The 11,643-nt window shown below is 36.6% G+C and overlaps 2 protein-coding genes across 3 annotated transcripts; one reads left to right on the forward strand and one right to left on the reverse strand.

Moving 5' to 3' along the window:
- Nucleotides 1–57: 57 nt before the first annotated feature.
- Nucleotides 58–7,524, reverse strand: LOC130747642 (uncharacterized). Of its 2 annotated transcripts, XM_057600631.1 has the most exons (12): nucleotides 6,765–7,521; nucleotides 6,107–6,223; nucleotides 5,843–6,020; nucleotides 5,318–5,484; nucleotides 5,042–5,213; nucleotides 4,282–4,343; nucleotides 3,495–3,576; nucleotides 2,742–2,799; nucleotides 2,444–2,568; nucleotides 1,566–1,649; nucleotides 1,408–1,478; nucleotides 58–644 (listed from the first exon to the last, which is right to left on the reverse strand). In XM_057600631.1, exons 1-12 carry the CDS (start codon nucleotides 7,259–7,261, stop codon nucleotides 533–535), a joined length of 1,725 nt encoding a protein of 574 aa, XP_057456614.1. In that variant the 5' UTR covers nucleotides 7,262–7,521; the 3' UTR covers nucleotides 58–532. The 2 variants fall into 2 exon arrangements, with proteins under 2 accessions (XP_057456614.1, XP_057456615.1); XM_057600632.1 differs by lacking the exons at nucleotides 58–644; nucleotides 1,408–1,478; nucleotides 1,566–1,649 and adding an exon at nucleotides 1,746–2,144 and having other exon boundaries at nucleotides 6,765–7,524.
- A 1,694-nt stretch (nucleotides 7,525–9,218) lies between these two features.
- LOC130747644 (60S ribosomal protein L7a-2-like) lies at nucleotides 9,219–11,385 on the forward strand. The gene is made up of 7 exons (XM_057600634.1): nucleotides 9,219–9,325; nucleotides 9,414–9,461; nucleotides 9,548–9,749; nucleotides 10,401–10,570; nucleotides 10,663–10,791; nucleotides 10,886–10,978; nucleotides 11,064–11,385. The coding sequence occupies exons 1-7, from the start codon at nucleotides 9,323–9,325 to the stop codon at nucleotides 11,193–11,195; spliced, it is 777 nt and encodes a 258-aa protein (XP_057456617.1). The 5' UTR covers nucleotides 9,219–9,322; the 3' UTR covers nucleotides 11,196–11,385.
- Nucleotides 11,386–11,643: the final 258 nt, after the last annotated feature.

The raw sequence follows: 11,643 nt of genomic DNA on the forward strand, positions 1-11,643 counted from the left end.
GCCAGAAACAACACATTCTGGAAAGAAGAAAAAAAAGGCATTGTGGCAAAAATAAAGTTATGAACCAAGTAATTGCAAACTACAATTTACATGCTATCCAATCCATCTTTGCCTGCTTTCTTTACAAAAAAAATATATGCCGACCTAACATTACACAAATAATCTCGTTGATACAATCAAAAGTTACAAAGTTACAAAGTTACATTAAGAGGAGTGCGACCAACACTTTTAAGGACACAGTTCAATCTCATTGTGATTGATTGTTCTTTGGAAAGTCAACAAATTTCTCTCTTCTTAAAAAATGTGTGGACTTTTGAAAAATAAACCAATCATAATGAGTGTGTTGGAGTGTGTCCATTTATAGTGTGTTGATAGGGTTTCTCCTTGCATAAAACCTCTATCACAAGCTGGAAGGAGCCAGACCAGTCACAACATGATTCTAAAATTATCTATTTGAAGGATCAAGACTACAAAAGTTTCCTTTTCTTCTAGTGTAAAAATGAAAGAAGGAAAAACCTAAAAAAAATCTATTTTAAGAGCTGCTATTTTGGATTGGCTCCGTGGTTGGTGAGTTTGGGAGCTTCCTAAGAGAACGGTACTGCAGACGGACAATCTCTTCGGTTCCAATAATCTTGAGCGAATACCTGTACAAAAGTAAGATTGAGATTAAATGAGATTTTCATTTTGTTCAGTTAGGACTAATCAAATCTGATATTTTATATATTTTATAATAGAATGTCAACAATATATGATCAGATAAATTTTATATATTAAGCCCATAGAATGTGTATGAATAAAAAAACTTTATAAGCCACCAGACCCCATCTATAGCCCCAAATAATGTTGTACACTATCTGTTAGGATGTAGAAACCCTAACAGCCCCAAGGTAAAAGGAGGGGAAATAGGAATAATTTTTGGTATTTTTGAATATTCAAAACTGGAAATTAAACAATAAGAGAGAAGAAACAAAGAGAGAGGGATATGAAAAGCAATCCTAATGGATTCACAAGAAGTAGAACCCCAAAGACAACGACCACTGACTAATTTAGAACCCTAACACTATCATTAGATATAACACCCTAATTGCCTCACATTCTACAATGTACAATGTTGTTAAAAACTAGACAGGATAATGAGTTGGCTAAGGTTCCCATTTAAACTGAGTGATGAAACCAGATTAAAAGAATTAGTAAAATTTTAAAATATAGAATGTTGATTATGATTTATGACAGTGTTAGCTTTCATATAAATATACAAAACAAAATTAGCTAGTCAAAAAGTAACCTAAGTAAGAAAATTGCACATATATGATATAGTAAGTAAATTGCACATATATGATATATAAATCATAATAATACATCAGGAGCCTAAATGCAAATTTAATAAGTTAATTATTGATAACTAACCAGCCATTGAGACACTGGGAAGTAATGACAGCTTCTTTCCCAACTAGTTTTTCTGGTGTTCTTCTGTTACCCTGTAGAAATTGGTTGTCCATAATTTACCTCACCAGCTAATACAGTAATGGCCAAATTATTGAGAAAGTAAAACTGAATATTTTTACCTTAATAATAACTTTCTCATTTACTGAAAATGGATATTGTACTCTCCGCTGGAGACCATCAGCAGCAGCAAATTCTCCATTTTCCTGAAACATTTAAGTGCTAATACATGTAAGTCCTTACTGCTTTGAACATTTTGTTTAGTAAAAAAAAGATATCCTAATCAGTTAGTTAATGCTTATAGCCTTATACAACACTACTGGCTTGCTACTCATGCCAACAGGCCAGTCTCTTCAAAAAACACACGTACATTGTGGAGGGAGATCAATAAAATTATATTTTAAAATTTAGAAGAACTATGGCAGCAATTATTATATGTAGCACAACTTAACACACTTGCTGGGGGAGGTGTTTAACAGAGCACACATAAATACAGTTCACTACCACCACACTTTGAAAGACAACTAAGAAAGGAGCCTGACACTGTCATAAAAAGGAAAAAAAGAGCACATTTGTAGTATTAAAAATAAGTTCTGAACTTCAAGCATTAATTTAATGCTGAATGAAAATTTCACCTGAATCCACAGACACTCTTCTGCTGAATATAAATGTTCTTCGTGTTTTTCTTTTATTAAGTGGAGCTAAAAAAGATTCACATTTTCATAAATAAGATGAGATGAAGTCCATTCCGGGACAATACTAGGTAAATCATATTATTCATTGACCTCAGCTATGATATCTCCTTGTCATTGTTTTAAGTAATTTTTTTATTAAATATAATCACCATATATTTGTTTACTGTCCCACATTTAACATATAGTTTGACAACTGTGATTTGAACTCTAAGAGAAAAACATGTTTTCTGCCAATATATTTTCACTGAACATGTGATAAGATTTCAATTAAAAAAGCAAAAACATCAAAGGCAGTCTTATGTTACCCTGTTCACTCTTCTCATTGTATCCATTTGGTCACCCATTTCTTTACGCCGCTTTCGAAGAGAAGCATTACGAAATAACCTTCGATCATCCTCATGCTTGATAGCAGCAGCTGCAGCTCTCAGAGCTGAAAAGGAAATCAAATTAGACTTTGTCACTAAAAAATAACCAAATACATAAAAGTAACAAGGAACCAAATGCATCAGAAAGATATAGCATGCCCAAAGATAGAGCCTTGTGATAGCCATTTGTGTTTACATGGCTGAAACAGAGCAAAAATATACAGGAAAAAGAAGATACCGAGATTAGGGATCAGAGAACCAGTCTCAACATCGACATTGCAGAGAGTGCATCTTGACTGTGACAGAAAGTCAAACAATAATTGTAATTAGGATCCTCGTCTTCCCATCTAACAGTTATAATTCCATAATGAAAGTGAAAAAAGGTAATATAAAGGACACAACACAAGTACATCCAAAATAAGACTGCATGCAGGATACAAAGGGAAAGAAAATACAAGCTTCAATACTCAGAAAGAGGGCAGGGAGAATTTAAATGTGGCAGGAGGTTAGAAGCCGTTAGAAGTTAGTAGTTATTAATGTGTGTTTCAGTTTAAATTCAAAATAAAACTGCACTAGGCAGTTACATATAGGCCTAGGCGCCCCCTCTAGGTTGCTGTTCAGAAATTAGAAAGTTGTTGTTGTAATGGAGAGAACAGGACTCTCGAATTCCTGCTGTTTGTACCAGTTTCTGTAGAGATTCTTCGTCTCTACCTTAATAATATAATTCAGTTCACTTCCTACTCTCTATATCTTATCATATAGTAGGGAACCCTAAAAAATCTATGGATTTCTTACCCTTAGCCAGTTAGCCTGCATATAGTCCTGAACCTAACTTTGAAAGTTTAATCTTTGAACTCTAGTTCGTCATCCTATGCCCAACTATGGTTCAAAAGCAAAACATCCTTTTCTGCCAGCCGGGGCTATCGTTTCTTAACGCAAAAAAGTAGCTATATCTGCTTAGAAGATTGAAATAGGAAAGAGTCCTACTTACTGTTTCAATGACTCTCCTCAGCAGGGCACCACCAAAAGAATGTCCACACGAGACCAGCATTGCATCTTCAAGGAATGCACCACTAGTAAATATATTGAAGAGGAAAAGACATCAGAATAGAATAAAATTGAGTACATAGTGAAGGGCATATCTCTCTTTTCTGATCTAATAAATGAAAATTGCCCAAAACAAGCCAATATGTGAATTTAAAAGAAAAGGTCTACATGTAAAAACAATATCAACAAAAGACAAGTTTACATTTAGACATTCAGAACTTAGATTGTTACAAATCAAGTACGTCAAAAAACCAGCCCAATTTTTTAGTTTTCCTAATATGTTGTCATCAAGAGCTTAATTATAAAAAGTTTGAAGTTACAGCAATGTAAAAGAATCCTTCCTCTTCTCAATATTATATAATGAAATTTTACTCAGCTCATAGAGATCAATATATACTATCTATCTGGCAGTTTTAACTCAGACTCCAGACCAGGGAACTGTTACAAAGCAATGAAAGCATTGACCATGCTATGCTCAAATAGCATTGCTTCATGCACTGTGAACAATAAAGTGCAACTGTGCAAGGATTAGCAGAACAGAATGTTGTATGTATTTCACAAAAAAATGGTTTTTTAATTTTTTTCTTCTGAAACAACTTGCGGCAAGTCGGGAACTTTTTTTTTTATCATCAGAAAACTTGAATAAGATAATGTGTGGCAGTCAATGACCAACAACATAGCATCAATAACATGCTAAATCAATTGGATATTTCAACTTAAACTACACTTACGACAAAGGATCTGATAGAACACTTCTCAATGATGGTTCCTTACTCACATTGCTTTGAGCAACCTGTGAATAAAAAATGCATAAGTTTCCACGTAAATTGAAGAAAACTATTTTCTTAAAGGGAAATTATACTGGAATTTTACAAGAAGAGCCATTGCAATTAATGTGAAAGTGATTTACAAATGAGGGAAACGAGAAAAAGACTACTATGATCTTCTTCTGAAGCCTCAATGGCTGGTTAGCCAAAGCCAACAAACTTACAGACAAAAAGACTACATATAAAATAAGCTTAAAAATAAGAGAGAGAAGCAAGCGAGACATAATCAAATTTGTTGAAAAGATCAATTCAATCAGGAACTCAGTTTAGGGCAACCAATGCTAAGACTACACAGACTAAGCTTTAACACTACTTAAATTAGTTTGCACATCTCATCATAAGAACTACAATTCAGTAGTAGTTTTATAGTAGAACATCAGCAATAAAATATTGGCAGGTCATAATCAACTGGTTCATGCACTCATCCTCAATATTCACATTGTGTCTCAACATATCGTTTAAAGGCAAAGTTGTTTAGTTGCATTGCAATGATATTCAAGTCTTAGTTAAGGCATTAGGACATAGAAAAAATAATACTATAGAAAAGGAAGTGAAATATCCCGGCCAATTTGGTTGGATAGGAATTCCTGTATCTTATTGCAGCAGAGAAGTTCAGAAGTTACAGTTGGAGATGTGAAGATTTTAAGGTAAGTGTGTGACTTACATCAGCAATATCACATCTGTTGTCTATCAGTTCTTCAGCAGCAAGGTCATCCATAAATTGGCTTACAGATATTGGACCATAGCTATGAGGAATAGCATGGCCTGCTGCCGCAATTGGAGAACAGTCTAATATAGCATTGCCCTGTGGCATGAGTCTATATGCAAGACAAGTCCTACAAGCACAGAGCTCAATAAGGTACCTTGGATAATTTCCTTGGGAATCTTATCAGTTTTCAAAAATTAAAGAAGAAAAAAAAAAACTACATAAATTTGGTACCTTCTTCCACTATTAGGACCCGGAAAATAATCAGGAGAAGCTCTATATGATGCGGCTGGACGTAGGCCTGCAGTAGCATGGCTAAGCGCCTTGCCTGTTATCAGTAAAAGATCTCCAGGCCCAGACCCACTGTCTGCTGCATACCAGCGCCCATTAGGGTCACATACCTAGAGAACAGAACAGAATATTCAGACAACTTGGATGATAAATCAATTTTAAATATCTACATCCTCAGATCACCCTTTTATGTTTTTCATTCTTAGTATCTTACATTTTTTATAATCAAAGTATTTATTGATGTATAAAATACAATACTAAACTTCACTGTGCAGCGCACGGGTAAAAACACTAGTTTAACAAGATTTAACTACCATTAAATGTAAACCCCAAAAACGCAATAACAAGTCTCAGATATAGCCCCCAACGTTAATGATGGATTTACCTATAGCTAATTGATTTCTTTTGATGATCTAAAACTCACCTGAACTCTCTTCTACAAATTACACAAAACAATTAAAAATAAACCTGGAGACCAGGAGTGTCAGAAGATATCAATGTCAGCAATCCCTTCTCAACTTCACCATTCATGGTGGGCTTACCGCCTCCATTTTGAAAAGAAGCATGTGAGTAGGTCACAACAAGAACAGATGAAGACACCTCGTTAGCAGGCAACGGAGCATCATCAAGCAATTGGGTGAAAACACTGCAGAGATCAACTATCTTTTTGTGAGCAATATAGATGGAAACAGTGGAAAAGGAAGAAATGAGCTCCTCATTAATAGTCCATACTCGCTTCTAAGGCGCAAAATCCTTGCAATAGCACACAAGGCAGAACGAGACACCTTTCCCATGCACCTAAAAATATCAGCCATGCAAGGAGGAGATGAATCCCAATCCTCTAAAGCCCTGAAACAAGTTACAGAAATAAATAACAGTTATAATGAAGCTAGAATTTTATTGCATGTGCCTAGTGTCTATAATGACAATTCACAACCGATCAAATGGCTCATTATAATATTAAAATAGCTTCAGCATAACTTTTGATGTCCTTTTATTATTGGTTGTGCCTATCTACACTAGTGTTTTAGCCTAATGATGATGTGTTTGGGTAAACAACTTAATTAAATGCATTTATTATCAAACAAGTGTTTATTTATAAGCTAACTTGCTAAGCAAGCTTATTGAACTAACTCATAATAGTGTCTAGTTAGGTATAAGTGCTTATCCATTAGCTAATCTGAACTTATGGAAATAAGCCGCAACGGCTTATATGTAGGTCGGTTGTGAGTGGTTTTCGTAATCTCATCCAAACACGGTTATTTTATGAGATTAAGCTCGAATAAACTCTTCCAAACAGAACCTAAATCACATTAACATCATTGTCAAAACAAAAACTCCCCATGGAACATGCTCTAAACCAGAATTAGTAACAGATAAGCTTTTATACCTCCCTGCCCTGTACGTATAAACCCCGCGGCTTCCCTTCCCAACACCAAGATGAGCCCTGCTCCTGAAAAACAACCTGGCACCTTCCAAGCCGCAGCGCATGAGAGCAGTGTCTTCACTCCCCAGCTCGATCAAAGCAGCATTGTGCCTCGTCAGAGAAGCAGAAAGCGCTTCCATCGCTCTGACATACGGACCCGCCGGCGCCCCATCATAGGGAGCAATGTCCGACAGCCGGACCCTGACAAGCGGGGACACCGCCGGCGGAGCAGGGTCCCCGGCGGGAAGCGCAGACGCGATTGGGAGCGGAAATGAAGGGAGCAGTGGTTGGCGGTGAGAGAGAGGAAGAGGGGAACAAAGCTGGGTTGTTGCGGTGGTTGAAGGTGACCTAAGCGTGGTGGCGGTTGAGGAAGATTGGGGGTTGTTGAGTTGTGGCACCAGTGCAGAAGGAGGATCCTGCTGCTGCTGTTGTTGTTGATGGTCTTGCATGATCACCATCATCAGTATCAATCATTCTGAACCGTGTTTTCTTTCAGAATTGGAGTAGTGCTCACTGGTTGGTTAGGGTTTGTGGTGAGCTTCGTCGGAGTGTTTTTGGTGATCGATTGTGATGGTGGCACGGTGGTGATCCATGCTGTTGCCGGAGAAGAAAGGAGTGAGTGTCAGTATCAGGGTTTTTGGAGCAGTTAAGAGCAGCACAGGTGGAGCTAGCGAGAGTGGAGATGGCAATCGAGTAACACGCGACTCCATTTCCATACAAAAAAATCGTTTTTTTTTTTAACTCATACAAAAATCTCTTTGATTTTATTGATTTGACTTTTTAAAAATAAAATTAATAAACATAACCAACCAAATGAAAAATGCGGGTGTTTGTGATAGTCTTCGTGCGGAGCTTTTGGTCACATACGTGTGAAGATTTTCACGGACTCGATGCTTGCTTTGGGTCTTAGTACGACAATTCATCATCTGTTTCATGTGTACGCTTGCATTATTAGTAGCATTAAGAACCTTCTTCGTCGGAGTTGAGTTGTTCATTGTCGTCACTTGCTTTGCGAAGGAAATGTTGTTACTGATTATCTGGCCAATCTTGGCTCAACCCACTCAACTTGAGTGATATTTCCTGTTGGAGATCTCCTTTAGCTGAGGTTATGTCCCTAATGCAAACTGATGTGCTTGGGGTGATCTTTTTAAGGCCTTAGTTTCTTCTTCTTCTTTTCTTCCCTTTGTTGTTGTTATAAAAAAAAATTGAAAAATGCTACAGAAAAGAGATATGAAAAAAAAAATATTGAAAATGAGATGTAAGAGAAACTGAAACGTGAATGTATCAAAAAAAAAATTTATATGTATGAATGTCGTTCAAAAGTTATTGGTTAGTGTGAAATTGTAATCCCGAATGACTTGTTTTGGGGTATATCACGCCAAAAGAAAAGGAAAAAAAAAAGGAAAAAGGCTAATCCTAAGCATGGACACACTTATTCTCGAAAAAAAAAGAACATAGGAACACTTAGATCTATTAAAAAAACTAACTATAGGCGCACTACGATAGTCTGCCACTAGCAAGGGAAAAACCCTTTGAGGAGCATCCCGACTCAACACAATCAATGTCTTTATATACACTGCACCCTGCTTTAAGATAAAATTCGTTGGAACATTACTCTCCCAAATAGCATGGTCCTTAACCACACGCTATGACCTATGTAAACAACACATGAATATATGCATAATAGCTGCATACAAACGAAACTCAGTGGCCTCATCACGCACCAACCCAATCTCCATAGTAGAAACTGAAAAAACCACAATCTCATAAAATTTCTATCCCACCAAAAAGAAAGTCCATGGAAAATGGCACGTAATCAAACTTTTAAAATATTTGAAATCTCAATAAATCCCACAAACCCCAAGATCCGGCCACCTAACTGTAGTAATCGCTTATAAAAATCTTTTTTAATACAATAGAGTCGCCATACACCTTGAACCAACACCATTGACAAAGGTTATAAAGTAGTGGCAAAAGGGTTGGATGGTGGCACGCAACGTTACATGCGTTGATGGTAGGTGTTAGGCGGTGGACGTTGTTCCATGTTAACGGTAATAGTGGTGGTGATTTTTTAATGGTAGTGCCATTGATGATGTTGTAGGGTGTTATGCAGTCACAATAATGATAGAGACTAGTCAATGACATTAACAGTAATGCAGGATGTCAAGCGACAGTAACACCAGCGTAGGTGGAGATAGGAGACCCAAAAAACATACAAATATTTCCTTATTATTTGCTACTTATCAATTAAAATAATTCTTCTACTCATATTTTTTTTTTATAAGCAATTCTTCTACTCATATAATTTACTAATAATAATAAATAAACTATTTTTGTTTTTGTCAACAACTAATGCTGATAATATAGAAAATCAAGAAGAAAAAAGGCCTCAAAATCCGGGCCGGGCCTGCACTAGACTTCTGGCCAGGCCCATCCTTCCCCATATGATAATACACGGTTCCAACAATTAGGGTTTTTCTGAGTTTCGCAACGCCACTCCGAGCACAGAAGCCGCAGCAACAATGGTGAGTACTGTAGGGTTTAACTTCGCAGCCGATTCAATCTCATTTCCGCTTCGTAACTTGCATTCATCGTTGTTTCTTGATTTCGCAGGCTCCAAAAAAAGGTGGCAAACCAGTAGCAGCTTCGAAGAAGAAAACTGTATGTAACTTCCTGAAAATGATTCTCAATCGCGATCCATTTTCTGTGATTATTTGTTATCTGATTTCTTGTTTTTGAAATCGCAGGAGAAGGTTACAAACCCGTTGTTCGAGAAGCGTCCCAAGCAGTTCGGAATCGGAGGGGCATTGCCTCCCAAGAGGGACCTTACCCGGTTTGTGAAATGGCCTAAGGTTGTTCAGATTCAGAGGAAGAAGAGGATCCTCAAGCAGAGGTTGAAGGTTCCCCCAGCTTTGAACCAGTTTACCAAAACCCTCGACAAAAACCTCGGTTAGACAAATTTCACTAAATCTCTGTATCTGTTTTTTCAATTCTCGTGAAATTAATGTTGAGAAGTTTTATTTGCTACATAGAACATGTTAGTTATATTAATTTATGATTGCAATGCTCTGTAGTGTTCCTTAATTTTCAGACAATTGGATAGTTACAACTTACAATATCATTTCCTAGGTCTATAGAAATTTTAATTTGAAAAAAAACCTGCGTTGTATTGCTTTGAAGTATTCAATAATGTTGTCAAGAACATGCATACTTTAGATTTCAGACTAACTATCATTATTGGAGGTTGGTGGCATGCAAGCATTAGTTATTTGGCTCTTGTTGTCACCAACGGCGCTCTGTTCTTTATGTGTTACTCTGTTTCAGGAAACTTTTCGGTACTTCTGTAGTATTGAAGACTCGTATGCTTCTTGTTTTTATGAAGAAATCATAAAAGAGGAAAAACTGATCTGAAAAAGACTGGTCACTTGGGTCATTATGTTAGTGGAAGGACTGCATACTATAAGGATGCCGTAGATTTTTCTGTTTTTATGTGCTTAATTATCTACCTACTGTTATGCAACCTTTAATCTATTGTATTCAAGTTTTGCTACTTCATTTTGTTTCATGATTTTATTTTTTAATTGCTATTCTCATCTTCAGCTACAAGCCTGTTCAAGATACTTCTGAAGTACAGGCCTGAAGATAAGGCAGAAAAGAAAGAGCGTCTTTTGAAAAGGGCTCAGGCTGAGGCTGAAAACAAAACGGTTAAGACTGAGAAGCCAATCAATGTGAAGTATGGGCTCAATCATGTTACCTACCTTATTGAGCAGGTTGTTGTCAATTTCATCATTGTTTGTTTGCACTTTTCCCAATTCTTTGGTAACGTTGATGAATGGCTTGTTAATCTATTTTTTCCTTGCAGAATAAGGCCCAGCTGGTTGTGATTGCTCACGACGTTGACCCTATTGAATTGGTTGTCTGGCTTCCAGCCTTGTGCAGGAAGATGGAAATTCCTTATTGCATTGTCAAGGGAAAGGCACGCTTGGGATCGGTAATTTTTTATTTGATCTCTACATTGTTTTTGTCTGAGAAATTTCTGTCGACCTGAGCAAAATGGCTGATTTAATCTTCTTTATTTTCAACAGATTGTCCACAAGAAAACTGCTTCTGTTTTGTGCTTGACAAGTGTGAAGAACGAAGATAAATTGGAGTTCAGCCGAGTCTTGGAAGCTATCAAGGTAATGTGGAACTGAATCATTCTTCCCTTTCTTCTTTTAATACTAGTAAAAAACTGAACTCACTGTGTTTTGGCTTCATTTTCAGGCTAACTTCAACGACAAATATGAAGAGTACAGGAAGAAGTGGGGTGGTGGGATCATGGGTTCCAAATCCCAAGCTAAAACCAAGGCCAAGGAAAGGGTTCTTGCCAAGGAGGCTGCTCAAAGGATGAATTAGGCGTTCAACACTGTTTTGTTGCCTTGTGTTTGTTTTTTTGGTTGTTTAATGTCCTATTAACTTAAAATCAAGGTTACTTTTATTAGACATCTTGGTGAATTCTCACCACAAACATTTGTTCACATGAGTTAGAGTATTTCATTTAAAACAAATTGCTGCTGGCAGTAAATTTTGGTGTGTTTTCATACAATCAATTTGTCATAGATTTCTTTGGTGTTTTGACAGACACCAAGATACGGCATATTCATTGATACTAACATATAAGACTTCACTTGAAAAAGATTACGCAGCATTCAAAAAAATTTATAAAAAATCACGAATCATGTTTTAGTGAATCACTGTCAGAATTTTTTTATATGTAAAGGGACTTATCAAGATATAAGTGAGAAGTAATAAGAGCTAGTGTATTTATATGCTTGATTTAGAAGCACTTGCAGTTGCTCGTTAC

Source organism: Lotus japonicus, chromosome 3, assembly GCF_012489685.1.
Source record: "Lotus japonicus ecotype B-129 chromosome 3, LjGifu_v1.2".
NCBI classification, from domain to species: domain Eukaryota; kingdom Viridiplantae; phylum Streptophyta; class Magnoliopsida; order Fabales; family Fabaceae; genus Lotus; species Lotus japonicus.